Source organism: Anomaloglossus baeobatrachus, chromosome 4 (genome assembly GCF_048569485.1).
Source record: "Anomaloglossus baeobatrachus isolate aAnoBae1 chromosome 4, aAnoBae1.hap1, whole genome shotgun sequence".
In the NCBI taxonomy this organism is placed as follows: domain Eukaryota; kingdom Metazoa; phylum Chordata; class Amphibia; order Anura; family Aromobatidae; genus Anomaloglossus; species Anomaloglossus baeobatrachus.
In genome coordinates this window covers 58,157,416-58,173,500 of record NC_134356.1, presented here as the reverse complement: position 1 = coordinate 58,173,500, position 16,085 = coordinate 58,157,416, and the positions used below count along the sequence as shown (strand labels likewise).

The 16,085-nt window shown below is 43.9% G+C and overlaps 1 protein-coding gene across 1 annotated transcript in view; it reads right to left on the bottom strand.

Moving 5' to 3' along the window:
• The window catches only part of PDGFRB (platelet derived growth factor receptor beta), a 228,772-nt gene that overhangs the window by 59,874 nt on the left and 152,813 nt on the right, over positions 1-16,085 (bottom strand). The window contains exons 8-11 of the mRNA XM_075344366.1: positions 10,016-10,131; positions 6,694-6,817; positions 4,846-5,066; positions 3,382-3,476 (exon numbers count right to left, since the gene is read on the bottom strand). Of these exons, the coding sequence (XP_075200481.1) occupies positions 3,382-3,476; positions 4,846-5,066; positions 6,694-6,817; positions 10,016-10,131 (556 nt within the window). The remainder of the gene's footprint in view (positions 1-3,381; positions 3,477-4,845; positions 5,067-6,693; positions 6,818-10,015; positions 10,132-16,085) is intronic.

The following is a 16,085-nucleotide window of genomic DNA, read 5'->3' as shown; positions in this document are numbered from 1 at the left end:
AGGTTGAGGGACGCCTGGGGCTGATGGTGAGTGCAGTTAGTTGGAATAGCCCCCTGAGAGTGAGGCAAGCCCCAGGGCCCTGTGTAGATGTGTAGAACTACAAGGCGCAGAATGACTCAACACAGGCAGGATGTCTTTCAGGGTTTTTACTCACAGTTGATGGCAGGGTGAGTAACCCGGGCGTAGCTGGGATGAACCAAGTGGGAACCAGGTGTCCTTCAGGCTGACTTGTGAGGGTGACTACCAACTCGCCTTCCTTAGCCCTTGGTGGTTTGGGGTGACCCCGACTTTTAGTCCCTATGGGGGTCACCCAGGGAAGTTGCTGAAGCCTCACTCCCCTTCGTTTGCCGTTTGCTTGTCGCCTGGACCAGATCACTCCAGCTTCTTGCCTCCTGTGAGCTATGGGCCCTAACTGTGGCTACGTGGCTGCGGCTTTTTGTGGTGTTGTGGCGTGGGCTTTGAGAGCCCCACACCGGCAGGTTTAGCAAAAGAAAGCTGGATCTATCTCCGCTTCGGGATCTGCCGCCCGTTTGGGCCTGGTTCTCCCTAGCAGTCTCCTTACTTCCCACTCTGTGCTCTCTCTCTAGCTGGAGATGGGTTTCGGGTAGCACTCCTAGGTGACCGTTCTCCCCCGTCAGTAGCCACTGCGCGGGCGCTGTTAGACAGCAACAGCCCCACAGGTCTGCTCCTCACTGAGCCCTATGGAGTTCTGCTCTAACTGACTCACTGCCCCTCCTCTCCTGTTCTTGCCTACGCCACCTAGCAACCAGATTCTCTTACCACACCCCTTGAGAGGAGATGGAGGCTTTTGGCCCCCTCCACTATTCCAGTGAAGGTCAAGGCTTTTCCCCCTCCTGGGATCCCCAGGGGTCCTCTCATGGGTACATGTGTGAGACCTGATCACTATGCGCCTGTGTACCACACCCCGGTCAGCCTTCTGGATTACCTGTGTTGTACTGTCCCCAGCATGGGTGCAGTACTCAGTGGTGCCTGACCAGGTCAGGGGCGCCACAGTAGAATAAAACCTTGAGGACAGGGAGCATTAAAGGGGTGGCAAATTGGGAAAATACCTAGTGCCACAATTTCCCAAGTTTCCCCAAGAACTGGATCTTCAGGATTGGATATATGTGTGGTGCCCCTGAGGCTCTGGTCGCCACAGGGTACTGCTCCTTAGTTGAGGTGCGGTATTCATCTCAGGTAAGGGGGGGGTTAATCACCGGTGTTCCACATTCACACACTAAATACAGCTTAGGAGCCTTCACACAGGGTGGGTTGGCTCAGGGTAGGCAGGGAATGGCCATAACGATCATGGGACTTCCCGGTCACTGAAGCCAGCCACCTTCGGGGGCGGGTTCCACTTGGGGGTAGAAATAGGCGCAACACACTCACCTCAAGGCAGACCCATCAGGACCATAGTTCTGGCAAGACTTCTCTGAAAATCTTGGACTTTTCTGGGCCCGGGGCTTAGAGCGGGAGCTCAGCCAGGGTGCCTAACTGCTGAGGGGGACACCCTAGAAATAGGACTCTCACTCCTTCTCTCTCAAAACACCGGTGGTGACCCCTTACCGGATCTGGGATTTAGCGGAGCCCATCACGGCAGTGACCAGTGTGACTGGGCTGGCAGCTGAAGTTGTGAGTAAACTACATCCTGAACCCGCAGAGACTGTGTTGGCTCATCCTTACCGGCGCCGCCGCCCAGTGCTTAGGCGCCAACGGCCATAAATTCCCTCATCATCCACCCAGGGCCTGTTCTGCCTGTGGGTCCCGATACCATCCCCGCTGCCATAACACCTGCCCCGGCAAGGAGCCCTGCAGCAGCGGCTACTCCTGGCCTCATACTAAAGGTGGCGTCATGACAAACTTTCCCAAATACCCCGCTTCCCCCACCATTTACTGTACGTCTCGGGGGAACAGAATCGGGCAAGGCCACCCGTGACATCGCCTGACCCGACACGAAATGGCCCAGCGACGTGTAGGTTAACCACCTGCCCCGTGGGTCGCTACATATGCATTGTATGGAAGCATCTGTTGTATGACAAGAATTGGGTATTAAGTGGTATTATTGTGTACACATTGTATGGAAGTAGTTATTATTAGGCAGCATTTTGGCAATGAATGTCAGGTATAGGGTAACCATTACGGTATATATTTGTCATAATATGGCAATATATTGGCAATGAAGGTCAAGTATAGGATTTACATTGTATGGAAGTACTAATTGTCACTATATGACATTTTTCAGTGAATGTCAGGTATAGGGTGGCCATTGTACATTTGTCATTATATCGCCGTATTTTGGTAATGAATGTCAGGTATAGGGTGCAAATTGTATGGAAGTATTATTTGGAATTATATGGCAGTATTTTGGCAATGAATTTCTGGTATAGGGTAGACATTGTATGGTAGCATCATCTGTCACTAAGTGGCAGTATTTTGACAATGAATTTCAGGTATAGGGTGGACATTGTATGGAACTATTATTTATCATTATATGGCAGGTATAAGGTGAACATTGTATGTATATATATATATGGCACTATTTTGGCAATGAATGTCAGGTATAGGGTTTACATTGTATGGAAGTACTAATTGCCACTATATGACATTTTTCAGTGAATGTCAGGTATAGGGTGGATAGTGTATGAAAGTATTATTTGGCATTGTATGTCAGTATTTTGACAGTGAATGTCAGGTATAGGGTGGACGGACATTGTATGGGAGTATTATGTCACTATATGGCATTATTTTTCAATGAATGTCAGATATAGGGTGGACATTGTATATTTGTCACTATATGGCAGTATTTTGGCAATGAATGTCAGGTATAGGGTGGACATTGCATGGAAGTATTATTTGGCATTATATGGCAGTATTTTGGCAATGAGTGTCAAGTATAGGGTGAACAGTGTATATTTGTCACTATATGGCAGTATTTTTCAATGAATATCAGGTATAGGGTGGACATTGAGTGGAAGTATTATTTATCATAGCATGGCAGGAGTTTTTGGGTAAATGATTGACATTATTGTGTGGATACTGTATGAAAGTATTACTTCTGATTGTATGGCATTATTGTTTAGGCCATCAATGGCGGTATTGTGTGGGTGCTGCATGTTTTTGAGTTAAAACATTCACATTAAAAAAAATCATCATATAAGCAGTATGTATATACTGTATACACTGAACATAGTAGCAAGTGTGGGGGTGAGGGGCAGAGATCCATCATCACTTATCTCCCAGGTGTCCATTTTCCATACAACCTGTCCTGCCAGTGGATGAAAGATTTAAGATCTAGTATTTAAAGGTTAAATGTCCTCATATAATATCTTGATTAAAAAAAAAAACCATCATCAACATAAAAAACGAATAAAATTCTCATACCTTTCGCCAGAGAACAATGAGGATTATAAGGAAAATCAAAAAAAGAACGACCAAAGCCAGAACAGCAGAGATTAGCATGACTTTGAAGGTTAAATCTATAAAAAAAAATATAGATAATTAAAAACTTACAAAACATTATCACTGCTTACAGCGGTATATTATTCTCTACATGATATTCACATATTCAGGACAATATTTTTTTACCTTTATGAATATTGTTTTTCAATTATGTGTCAATAAACCATTTGCACTGTTCGGCTTTTATAAGATTTTTGATTCCCTGCTTCAGAATGAGTTAACTGATGATCTGTCAGTGAGCTCATTCTGATGGAGAGAACCTTTTCTTGAGTTCCTTTGCTGATTTTTGACTTAATGAAAGTGCAGCTCAACGTCGATGTGGTCTGTGGTCATAAATCAGCATAGAGGTCTTTAGAAAATAATAATAATAATAATAATAATAATAGTTATAAATGTCTGAGATGGGGCTGAATGACAGATTCTTAAATATTATTTTACTGAAAGATGATTAGATGGTCAAAACAAACTTCCAGCAGACGTGGTTGGAAAATCTATTGTAGGTGAATCTTCTGACATGTCTTTAGACCCTTGTACGTACAGAGGATGAGCATTCATGCCCTTATTATCTCCCGCCTAGATTATTGCAACCTCCTGCTCTGTGGCCTCCCTTCTAACAGTCTCGCACTCCTACAATCTATTCTAAACTATGCTGCCTGACTAATCCACCTCTTCCCTCGCTATTCCCCGACCTCTCCTCTCTGCCAATCCCTTCACTGGCTTCCCATTGCCCAACGACTCCAGTTCAAAACCCTAACCATGACATACAAAGCCATCCACAACCTGTCTCCTCCAATCATCTGTGACCTAGTCTCCCGGTACTTACCTGCACCTAACCTTCGATCCTCACAAGATCTCCTTCTCTACTCCCCTCTCATCTCCTCTTCCCACCATCGCATCCAAGATTTCTCCTGTGCTTCCCCCATACTCTGGAATGCGCTGCCACAACATATCAGACTCTCGCCTACCTTGACAAGCTTCAAAAGGAACCTGAAGCCCCACCTCTTCCAACAAGCCTAAAACCTGCCGTAACCCTCGGTCTGATACAGCTCCCCACAATCAGCTCTAACCTCACCTACTGTATCCTCACCTATCCCTTGTAGACTGTGAGCCCTTGTAGGCAGGGACCTCTGTCCTCCTGTACCTGTCTGTGCCTTGTATTGTTTATGATTATTGTACTTGTCCCTATTATATATACCCCTTTCATATGTAAAGCCCATGGAAAAAATGGCGCTATAATAATAAATAATAATAATAATTCTAGAGGTGGCACCCTGTCCTATTACATATTTATGGAATATCCTGCCCATAATCTAGGAATATCCCTTTAATTATTGTACAAGTTTTAGTTCCCCTTACATGTCCCCATGAAAATACTGACATACTCACAGTGAGGTACAAGTGTTACATCTCGGTGATGTTGAACGCCAAGGTCGTTCTCCCCGGCACAGCGCACGGAGAGCGAATCTTCCACACTCCGGATGTGGAGAACACTCCTAACCTCATAAGTTCCATATTCCGGCTGGGAATAAGTGGTGTTCATATCAAACTCCATCTGTGATGTTATATGATCCAGGGGCTTCCACAGCAACCAATCTATACTACTACAACTGATGAATTATAAAAAAAAACACAGAAAAAATAACATTTTATTAGATTTTTCTTAGCTTTTTAAAACATCAACAAGAAGACAGGGGGCGCTTTTGTTCTTATTTTTCAATGCCTGATACTTTTTGATTTTGTAACTTTTTTAAACTATTTACTAAAAATATAGGTCAAATTAAAATTCTGTTTATTTCAGCTATTTTTCAAATTTTAACCAGGCCTTATTTAAAAATTTTCTTTATATTGAAAGTATAAAGAGGACCTATCACCAAGTCAAAGTGGTCATTTCTTGCACTTATTATTCCTTGAATATTTGTTTTTTCTTAATTAAATCTGCTATGGTTCCAGAGATATGGGCTTTTTTCATTCAGTGCTAATTTGGTCTTTGTAACGCTCGTGGCCGGTGTAGAGGCAAATAGTGGGATTAGTGGATCCACTGGACCACAGGGTGGACCATGGCTTACCTCTTAGAAGGAGGGGCTTAACTAAGCGCCCATCGTGAGGCGGATGCCAAGTATCAATCCCAGGGCAGTGACCAAGACTGTGGCAACTAACCCCTAGGACAGGTGACAGACTCAGGTCTAGACAGGTACAAGCGGGGGTCACTGAGGCAGGCAGGACAGGCAAGTCCGGACAGAAATGGTGGGCACTGCAGGGATAAACAGGTATGGGAAGGCAGGTACTGGAGTTGGACACACGGATAACAGGACAGGAGCTCAGGACATGAGAACTAGCTAGGTAGCAGACTGACTGACTAACTAACTAACTAAAGGCGTTGCACAGGCACCTCCCCTAATGGGAGGATGTCTTAAATACACTGTGTCTCATAGCCATAGGCTGAGAGGCATTTCCTGGAAATAGCACAACGGCCCTTTAAGAGGAGGGACAGTGTGCACGTGCGTCTTCGGTGCACTCCCGGGAACCCCGTGCAGCATGTACAGGGCCCAAGAGTGAAAGGAGACAGCAGCACATGTGGATGGCTAGGGGAGTAGTGGTGTACGTGACCCAGCTGAGGATTTAAGTCGGCATCTCTACACACCCACAAAGAAGTCCACATGAAACACGCGTAGGGGTCTTGGAGATACCCTGGAATCTGCAAGGCAGTGTATTATGGTTGAGTGTCACTCATTTGAGAGTTCAGTACCTTAGCTGCTATTTTGCACATGCACCTTATGTTCAGCGGATGGTTCTTGGTTTGGACCCGGGTATTCTTGCTGCTACTATGCACATGCACTTTACATCCACCCTGTATTCATTTGATCTGCAATGTGGTGTTCTCCTTACTAGTAATTCTTACTGAGCACCTTGTTCTTTTCCTTTTATATTATGCAGTATTTTCATGATGTATGTCTAAATAAATGTATCTGATTATCTACTTGGTGGATTTATGACTCAATTTAGTTACAGGTTTGAGAGATGCCGGCTCTACAGGCTTCACATGATGGGTGTGGTTCACAGGATCCTCATGGGAGGGTCTTTAGGCTGATTTGTGTTATCCTGTGAGCCACACCCCCTTATGATGACCATAAAAAGCAGCACTAAATTAAAAAGCCCATAAACAAACCCATAATGCTTTGATTTCTGCATTAATGCACTTTGTATGGTGAAATCCCAACAAGAATAATTACCTACCTCTTTATTTCAGTGCAGAAGAACCAGGTGATGTTTGGCATTGGCATACCTTTGCCCACGCATGTCACTAATTGTCCACCATTTACTGGATGGGTGTCAATTATTTCCTGAATTTCAACTGGAACTGAAAATATAAAGAAGGGTGCTTTGTTTTTCTCTTTTTGGAATTTAAAAAAATTAAAAAACATGAAATGGAATGTTGGTGAATAGTAACAATTATCCACTATTTAAAACGCCTACTGCATTTGTCTGTGGTTTGTCCTCTGTACAGTCTGTACTCATTGAAGACAGATTTCCCCATTACTGAGATAGGAGATGACAGTTGCTGCTTTTAAAATTCTATGGAAAATGGAGGAGCTAAATGTAGAGGGAGGAGCTAAAGACAGACACTGACATTCTGCTGCAAGTTCTCCTGGAATGACCGTTACACTTCTCCGTAGAACTTTATGAGCACCAACTGTCATCTCCTATCTCCTTAATGGGAAAGTCTGTATTTACTGAATACAGATCTTACACGTGAATTGAGAATATTGAAACTGAGTGATCAGTCCAGGAGGAGGAACAAGCATATGTCTCTAATAAGATATATTACAAAGTTTCGGCTCTCATTTTTGATTGTTATTGACACATATATATATATATATATATATATATATATATATATATATATATATATATAAAATTTATATTTATATTTATTAGTTGCTATTTAATCCCTCGAGAACATCCCCCATACATGTATGGCACATGTCAGAGGCTCATAACACCAACCAGACCACAATATATATATGTATATCGAGGCTCAATTGCACCAACCATGAATATAACACCAAAAAGATATGTGCAAGCCAAGTAGTAAAAGCATATAATTTTTATTACATTAAATAACCAAAATATAAACAAACAATGGATCAGCCCAGAAGGACGGATGATATAATGGGAGGCATAGGGCACTTGTTATTGAATACCGGATTATCAAAGAGTAGGTAATGCATATTAAAGTAAGAGCAGTCTAACTGGCTTCAGCCCCTTTGAGTAGTTACAGTAGTTATAAATATATATGTATATATACTCTACGGGACTGCAACCAGAAACAGCATAAACATCAAAACGTATGAAAGGCAATTACCAACAAATCCGGAGGAGTAATAGTGCCGCAGCCACCCACCAACACACTGACGCGCGCCCAAGGGGGTGCGAAACGCGCGTCAGTGTGTTGGTGGGTGGCTGCGGCACTATTACTCCTCCGGATTTGTTGGTAATTGCCTTTCATACGTTTTGATGTTTATGCTGTTTCTGGTTGCAGTCCCGTAGAGTATATATACATATATATTTATAACTACTGTAACTACTCAAAGGGGCTGAAGCCAGTTAGACTGCTCTTACTTTAATATGCATTACCTACTCTTTGATAATCCGGTATTCAATAACAAGTGCCCTATGCCTCCCATTATATCATCCGTCCTTCTGGGCTGATCCATTGTTTGTTTATATTTTGGTTATTTAATGTAATAAAAATTATATGCTTTTACTACTTGGCTTGCACATATCTTTTTGGTGTTACATGTCAGAGGCTGGTGTATGGAGGGGGCTAATAGACAGGGCTCGCCCCATACCCAGCTGGTAATGGCCGTGTATTACAGCCAGGACCTGGTGCTAACAATCACGGGTGGAGCACAGCTCTGCCCACGATTGTTAACACATTAAATCATGCTGTAAATCTCTGACAGAGGGAACAACACACGCCGGCATGGGGGCATACCATTTTAAGTGCCCATCGGCGCACCCATGAGATGATTGTGGGGCACTGATGGATTGCTATGACAGGAGGGGGTCTGCTGAAGACCTTCCCTTCTTGTCATATTGGCACCCCTGCCTGAATGTGGCCCAGCATCAAAGGAGACTATGATTTCTGCTGTATACAGTTATAAATATCTCATGAATTTGTGCATTCCTTAACCAAGAAACAGCAAAAACACTAGTGCATGACCTTATCATTTCCCGCCTCGACTACTGCAACCTTCTACTCTGCGACCTCCCTTCTAACACTCTTACACCCCTCTAATCTATCATAAACTATGCCGCCCTTATTAATCCACCCCCTCCCCTCACTATTCCCCGGTTGCTCTTCTCTGCCAATCCCTTCACTGGCTTCCCATTGCCCAAAGACTCCAGTTCAAAACACTAACCATGACCTACAAAGCCATCCACAACCGGTCTCCTCCAAACATCTGTGACCTGCACGTAACCTCGGATCCTAACAAGATCTCCTTCTCTACTCCCCTCTTATCTCCTCTTCCCTCAATCACATCCAAGATTTCTCCCGTGCCTCCCCCATACTCTGGAATGCTCTACTCCAGCATATCAGACGCTCACCTACCGTGGAAAGCTACAAAAGGAACCTGAAGACCCACCACTTCCAACAAGCCTACAACCTGCAGTAACCCTCAGACTAGTACACCACTGTGCAACCAGCTCTGTCCTCACCTATTGTACCCTCACCCATTCCCTGTAGACTGTGAGCCCTCGGGGGCAGGGTCCTCTCTCTTCTTGTACTAGTCTGTACCTTTTATTGTTCAAGGTTAGGTCATCGTACTTGCCCTTTTAGGTCTACCCCTTTTCAATTGTAAAGCGCCATGGAATAAATGGCGATATTATTATTATTATTATTATTAATAATAATAACAAAAATAAGGTTATGCTATGGCTTTGCATTATATAGCACAAGCAATCAGACAATCTAAGGTTATAGTCCCCTTAGAGGACTATTAAAAACAGTTAAAGTTTAAAAAAAAAAAAAAAAAAAGGTTAAAAAAAAATAAAGAAAAAGCTCAAATCTCCCCTTGTGCCCCATTAAGAGTAAAGATAATAAAAAAATACACACCTGGGGAGGGTAATTTACAATTTATTTTTATTTTTTGTTAAGTTCATTCTAGAAACAAAGGTTTTCCAAAACCAGAAAACCGCTTGAAGCTGGTTATAAACAACAAAAGTGAAAGAAAAAAGAAGATACAACCCAAAAAGGCATAAAATAAATTAAGAAAAATAAATATATACATATATATATTACAGACATGTATATGCGAACATATAAAAAGGGCACACAGATATTGTTAGAAAAAAAAATGCAGCATCCTGAAGAACAAAAGTTGCAGATCCTTAGAGGAGTTAACGTGATAATTGAGTAGATGGCATCATAATTTTGATTGGCTGATATCGTCCTAATACTTATTACTTATTTGAAATGATTACTATTGACATTAATCCAAATAATTAACCCAGTTTATAAAAAAGTATGATAAATAAATGAGAAAAAGCTCACCATTAATTTGAAGGTCAAAAGAAATTGTTTGAACATCGTCTTCATTATGTACTTGGATTGTGTAGTTACCGCCATCTTTTTCTTTCGTTCTCACAATCTTCAAATAACTGGTATACCTGCAAACATATTCTGTCAATCTGTGCCCTACCACCAATAATTAACATGATACATATATACAGCAAGATTGTGATAAAAAAAACAAAAACACCAGGTCAAAAATAACCAAATATTTTACTCCCGCTGCTCACTATCTGCCACATAGTTCCAAAAATATGGACCTTTTTATTTAATTTCACCTTTTATGGTCATTAGTAAAGAGACGGAGCTCACAAGGTAATAATGTAGAGTAGCCTAATGACACGCCCCTGAGGATCCAGTGAGCTATGCCTCCATATAAAAACGATTGAAACTAGGACTAACTAAAAAAGACACCAGGTCAAAAATAAGCAAATTTTGTTAGTTTTACTCTCGCTGCTCACCAGAGTATAACTTTTTTTTTAATCTATAACAGAGTTCCAGAGATATGGGCCTTTTTATTTGTTTTCACCTTTTATGGTCTTCAGCAAGGGGGTGGAGCTCACAGGGTAATAATGCAGAGCAGCCTAAAGACACGCCCCTGAGGATCCTGTGAGCTATGCCCTCATAAAAACCATACAAACTAGGACAAAAAGCCAATATCACTCAAACCATGTAGTGGGCTTTAAAAAAAGGGAAAAAAAATAATATTCAGGTGAGCAACAGGAAAAGTAAAATAAAAAAATGGCCACTATTGATCTGGTGGCGGGTACTCTTTAAAGGGGACCTTTGCCAGTTTGTTTTAGGTCTTGTTTGGTACATAAAAAGGTAAGTAAAATAATTTATGGCCCATGCATGAGGTCACATTGTCACTGGTGGATGGCTTATACACTTTTTGACGACTAAAAGAAGTCACAACATTTTTTATGTGTGTAGCGCTCATATCTCATTAATTGTTCTGTGCTGATGCATTGTGCTGCTATATTAAAGGGGACTTGTCAACTTGGAAATGCTGTGTATTCCTAGGGCTGAAGAGAAGAAGAAGCCAAGTAGTTTGATAAATTGGTCTGTGGAAAAGATGTGGGATAACTTATTATTTATCGACGGAAATCCCTGCCCTTTCTGACCTTCAGTCCAGTGGGCGGTCCTAAGAATTGACTGACAGCTATCATTGTATTTATACTCAGAGGAAGTATTGACTGATAATAATCCTTATAATAATAATTATATATTATATAATATATGATAATAATTAAGACTAAAAAATGTAAGGAATTCAATCAATAAATTACAAATTTTATTAAAGGGGTGGTCCACTACTAGGACAACCCCTTCTGATTCCACTTGTTTCCCCCAGCTAAAATATAAGACCCTGTACTCATCTCCTGTTCTGGCACAGTTCTAGTGCGGTCTGTAACAATGGGAGGCAATCACAAACACATAAACAGATAGAAAACACCCTCAAAGGTGTCCAAAAGGTGACAAAAAACTCACAACACAAACACATGGGAAAGTGACAAGGACATATACTCATGCGAAAACAAAAGAGCTGGACAAGGAAAAAGAGGAGGAGACACAGATATAGGCATGGCATGCCCTTCTAAAATCATGTAAAACACCGCAAGGTTACTCGAAGCGGAGTCTCCCTTTTTTCCAAAAATTGGGCCCCACACACACCCACCCCTTCAGTGGCAGCACTTGTGCCCCAGTTGTACACTTCACAGGTAGATTTGCATCAAGCACATTCAAAAATATGCCATACTTAACCGTCCCCAGGATGAACTCGGGGTAGGTAGCAAAGTCTTTCCTGATCCCAGCTCTGTTCATCTTGGATCATTTTTAAAAACACTGTAAGCAAGGGCTACTCCAAGCGGAGTCTCCCTTTTTTTCCAAAAATTGGGCCACACACACAAGTGTACAACTGGGGCACAAGTGCTGCCACTGAAGGGGTGGGTACCCCTTCAGTGGCAGCACTTGTGCCCCAGTTGTACACTTCACAGGTAGATTTGCATCAAGCATATTCAAAATCCACAAGCATTTACTCTCCCCAGAATGACACAGGGGTAGTAAATTCCTTGTGGATCCATGACTTGTTCATTTTGATGAACGTTAGTCTGTCCACATTGTCACTGGACAGACGCGTGCGCTTATCTGTCAGCACACACCCAGCAGCACTGAAGACACGTTCAGAGACAACGCTGGCAGCTGGACACGACAAGATCCCCAAGGCGTAAGTGGAGAGCTCTGGCCATTTTTCAAGATTTGAAGCCCAAAATGAGCAAGGCTCCATTTGCAAAATAATGGCATCGATGTTCATTTGGAGATACTCCTGTATCATCCTCTCCAGCCGTTGACTATGTGTCAGACTTGTTGTCTCTGGTGGCCTTGCAAAGGATGGTCTAAAAAAATTATGAAAAGATTCCATAAAATTGCTGTTACCAGCACCAGATACGGTCCTACTGGTACGGGTAGACTGTTGAAGATGACGAGACCGTCCCATGTTTGTCAAGTTACAACTGGGAGATTCACTCCCTGCACCTGCACGGTTGTTTGGTGGAAAAGCCGAGCTAAGATCGAGTAACAGCTTCTGCTGATACTCCTGCATACGTGCGTCCCTTTCTATGGCTGGAATTATGTCACAAAATTTGGACTTGTACCGGGGATCTAATAGTGTGGCAAGCCAGTAGTCATCATCACTTCTAATTTTGACAATACGAGGGTCATGTTGGAGGTAGTGCAGCAAGAAGGCACCAGTATTGCACCAGGGCTCGACGGTGCTGCCACAGTCGCTGTAACATGTGGAGAGTCGAATTCCAGCATGTCGGCACATCGCATTTCAGGCGATGAACCGACAGGCCGAAAGACTTCTGGAGCGATGCAAGTCGCTCAGCTGCGGCGCTTGAACGGCGGAAGTGAGCAGACAGTTTTTGTGCCCTGTTCAGAAGGCCATCTAGGCCGGGATAGTGTGTTAAAAATTGCTGGACAACAAGGTTCAACACGTGAGCCATACAAGGCACGTGTGTCACCTTGCCCAGGCGAAGGGCCGCACCCAGGTTTGCAGCATTGTCGCACACGGCCTTACCAGGCTGCAGGTTGAGTGGAGACAACCATTTATTAAACTCGGACCGCAGAGCTGCCCACAACTCATCCGCTGTGTGACTCCTATTTCCAAGACATTTCAAGCTAAAGACCGCCTGATACCGTTGCGCTCTGCTGTCAGCATAGTAATGAGGGGTGCGTGATTCCTTCTGCGCAGTTAGAACGCTGGTGGCCTGACCAGGCAGGCTTGGGGCGGAGGACCCAGACGAGGTGGAGGAGACAGAAGCAGTGGTGGAACTTAGACAGACAGAGGATTGACACACAAGTCGTGGGGACGGCAAGACTTGTGCAGCAGACCCTTCACCATCTATCACCATAGTTACCCAGTGCCCAGTCAGCGACATGTAACGTCGCTGTCCATGCTTACTAGTCCAATTATCGGTGGTGAAATGCACCCGTTCACACACAGAGTTTCTCAAGGAAGCGGTGATGTTGTGTGCGACATGCTGGTGTAGCGCAGGCACACCTTTCTTAGAGAAGTAGTGGCGACTGGGCATCTGGTACTGGGACACAGCGACAGACATAAAGTCTCTAAAATCCTGTGTGTCCACCAGGCGGAAAGGCAGCATTTCGGTAGCCAAGAGCTTACAGAGGGATAAAGTCAACCTCTTAGCTTTGTCATGGGTCGCAGGAAATGGCATTTTATTTGTCCACATCTGAGGGACAGAGATCTGGCTGCTGTGTGTAGACGGTGTTGAGTAGGATGTCCCTGGAAAAATGCAGGTTTGTGAGGAAAGTGCAGGCGTAGACATGATGTTGCCTTCATCCAACGTTGGTGCTATCAATGTCTGAGAGAGCTGTACACACGCACTTGTTTCCCCTTCCAAACTAACTGACGACCTACCAAGCAAACTGCCTGTTGCGGTTACAGTGGTGGAAGTTGTGCGTGGAAAACCAGGTGTGACAGCTGTCCCCACAGTCCTAGAAGATGAAGAGCGCGCGGATGCACTGGAAGGGGCAGGCGGTGGATGGTTCGCTCCGCTAGGCCGCATTGCAGCACGGTGAGCTTCCCACTGGGACATATGATATTTATTCATGTGACGATTCATGGAAGAAGTTGTCAAACTGCTGAGGTTTTGCTCTCTACTAACAGAATCACGACAAATTTTACAGATCACATAATTTGGGCGATCTTTTGCTATTTCAAAAAAGGACCAGGCTAGGCAAGGCTTAGAGGGCATTTGACCTGCTGATCCACCCCGACTAGTGCTCAGAGGCACAGTGGTGGCTGAGGATGCAGTTGTAGATGTGCTACCAGTACTCCGACTCTGTCCAGGAAGGCGCAAGGTAACTTCGTCGTCAGTTGCATCCTCCTCCACCACCTCTGTTGACCTCCTCGAGTGCCTGACTGTGGGTTGACAGTAGGTGGGATCTAGAACTTCATCATCAATTGTTGTGTTTGTACTCCCCTCACCCTCAGACCGAGCCTCTTCTTGCCCTGACCGAATATTTAAGTGGTCATCCCAATGGTATTTGCGTCTCATCGTCATCAGTATGTTCCTCATTGTCTATTACAACATGTGTTTCAGTTTGTGAATAAGGGTCAACATTATGCTCAGAAACTTGTTTCTCACGGCCTGAATCTGAGTCACAAAGGTTCTGGGCATCACTGCAGACCATTTCCTGGTCTGTACTCACTGTAGCTTAGGAGCAGACCTCTGATTCCCAGGCTATAGTGTGACTGAACAGCTCTGCAGACTCAGCCATCTCAGTTTCACCATACTGTGCAGGGCGGATGGAGACTTGAGAGCTGGGAGTAAGCAAGTGTGATTGGGATGACAACTCAGAGGACTGGTGTTTTTTGGATGCGGTAGTTGAGGTGGCGGAGAGAGCACTTGTTGGACCACTTGAGATCCATTCAAGCATTTTCTTTTTTTGGCCATCATCTACCTTTGTTCCAGTTGTTCGTGTCCGTAAAAAAGAGAGCACATCGGATTGTCCACGGTAAGTAGTAGACATCTTACTTTTGCTGGAAGATAGCCTATCTTCAGCAGATGTTAATGGAGCTTTGCCACCTTCCCCACGGACAAACCCTTTTTTTCCTTTTCCAACACGCCTCTTCCCCTTTCCTCCAGAATCTGTCATTTTGCCACTCATTTTGATTGCGACAAGATTGTGCACTTAAAATGTGGTAGTAAAAATTGAGAGGTGGTGTAGATTGCAGCGATGGTCTATCTTTATTAACAGCAGAATAAACAACAATAACTATCCCTGACAAGGCAACTACAGCCCTTAAACTGGCAGCATAGTTTGCTAGTATAAAGGCTTAGTAACAGTGAGCTTTAGTGTGCAAAGGGCAGGAGGGTACAGTGGCAGGGTTGTGGGTCTGTGTACAGGAAAGGAAGCCTCACTTTCTATCCCTCCTAATGGTGAAATGCAGCGAGGAAGTCCCTGAGCTTAGTTACACAGACGCTGTTATCTGTAGCTGTTAAAATCTGTTTCCACGGACCTGACTGTCACCTATGGCTCTGAGCCTGCTGTTATTAGCCCTTACAAGGGCTAATAGAAACCTCTATCCCTATTCTGTATAGCGCTGTGTGTAGAGCGTACACAGCAGTATCGGAGACAGGAGCTACGCCAGCGGTGACTGACACCCAGACGCAGAAGAGATAATGGCGTCCAGACGGTCAGATACCCGTTTTTATAATGCAGGGACATGTGACATGGACGTCCTATCACACATGCCGTTGCTTCTCTGGCTAAAAGTCCACTTAGCTGTGTGTCTGTCTGGGATTGGCTGACATGCTGGCCCGCCCCACTACACGCGCGCGCTTAGGGAAGGAAGACAAGAAAAAAAAAAAAAAATGGCGATCGCCATTATCCCAGCAGCAATGATCTGAATGCGCTGTTCCCGCACACTATACGCTGAAATTTCATAATAGTGTGAGTCACAGAGTGACTTACACTATTACAGCGGAAAGCCAGCTAGGAATTAGCTTGGCTTTTTGTTGCTAGA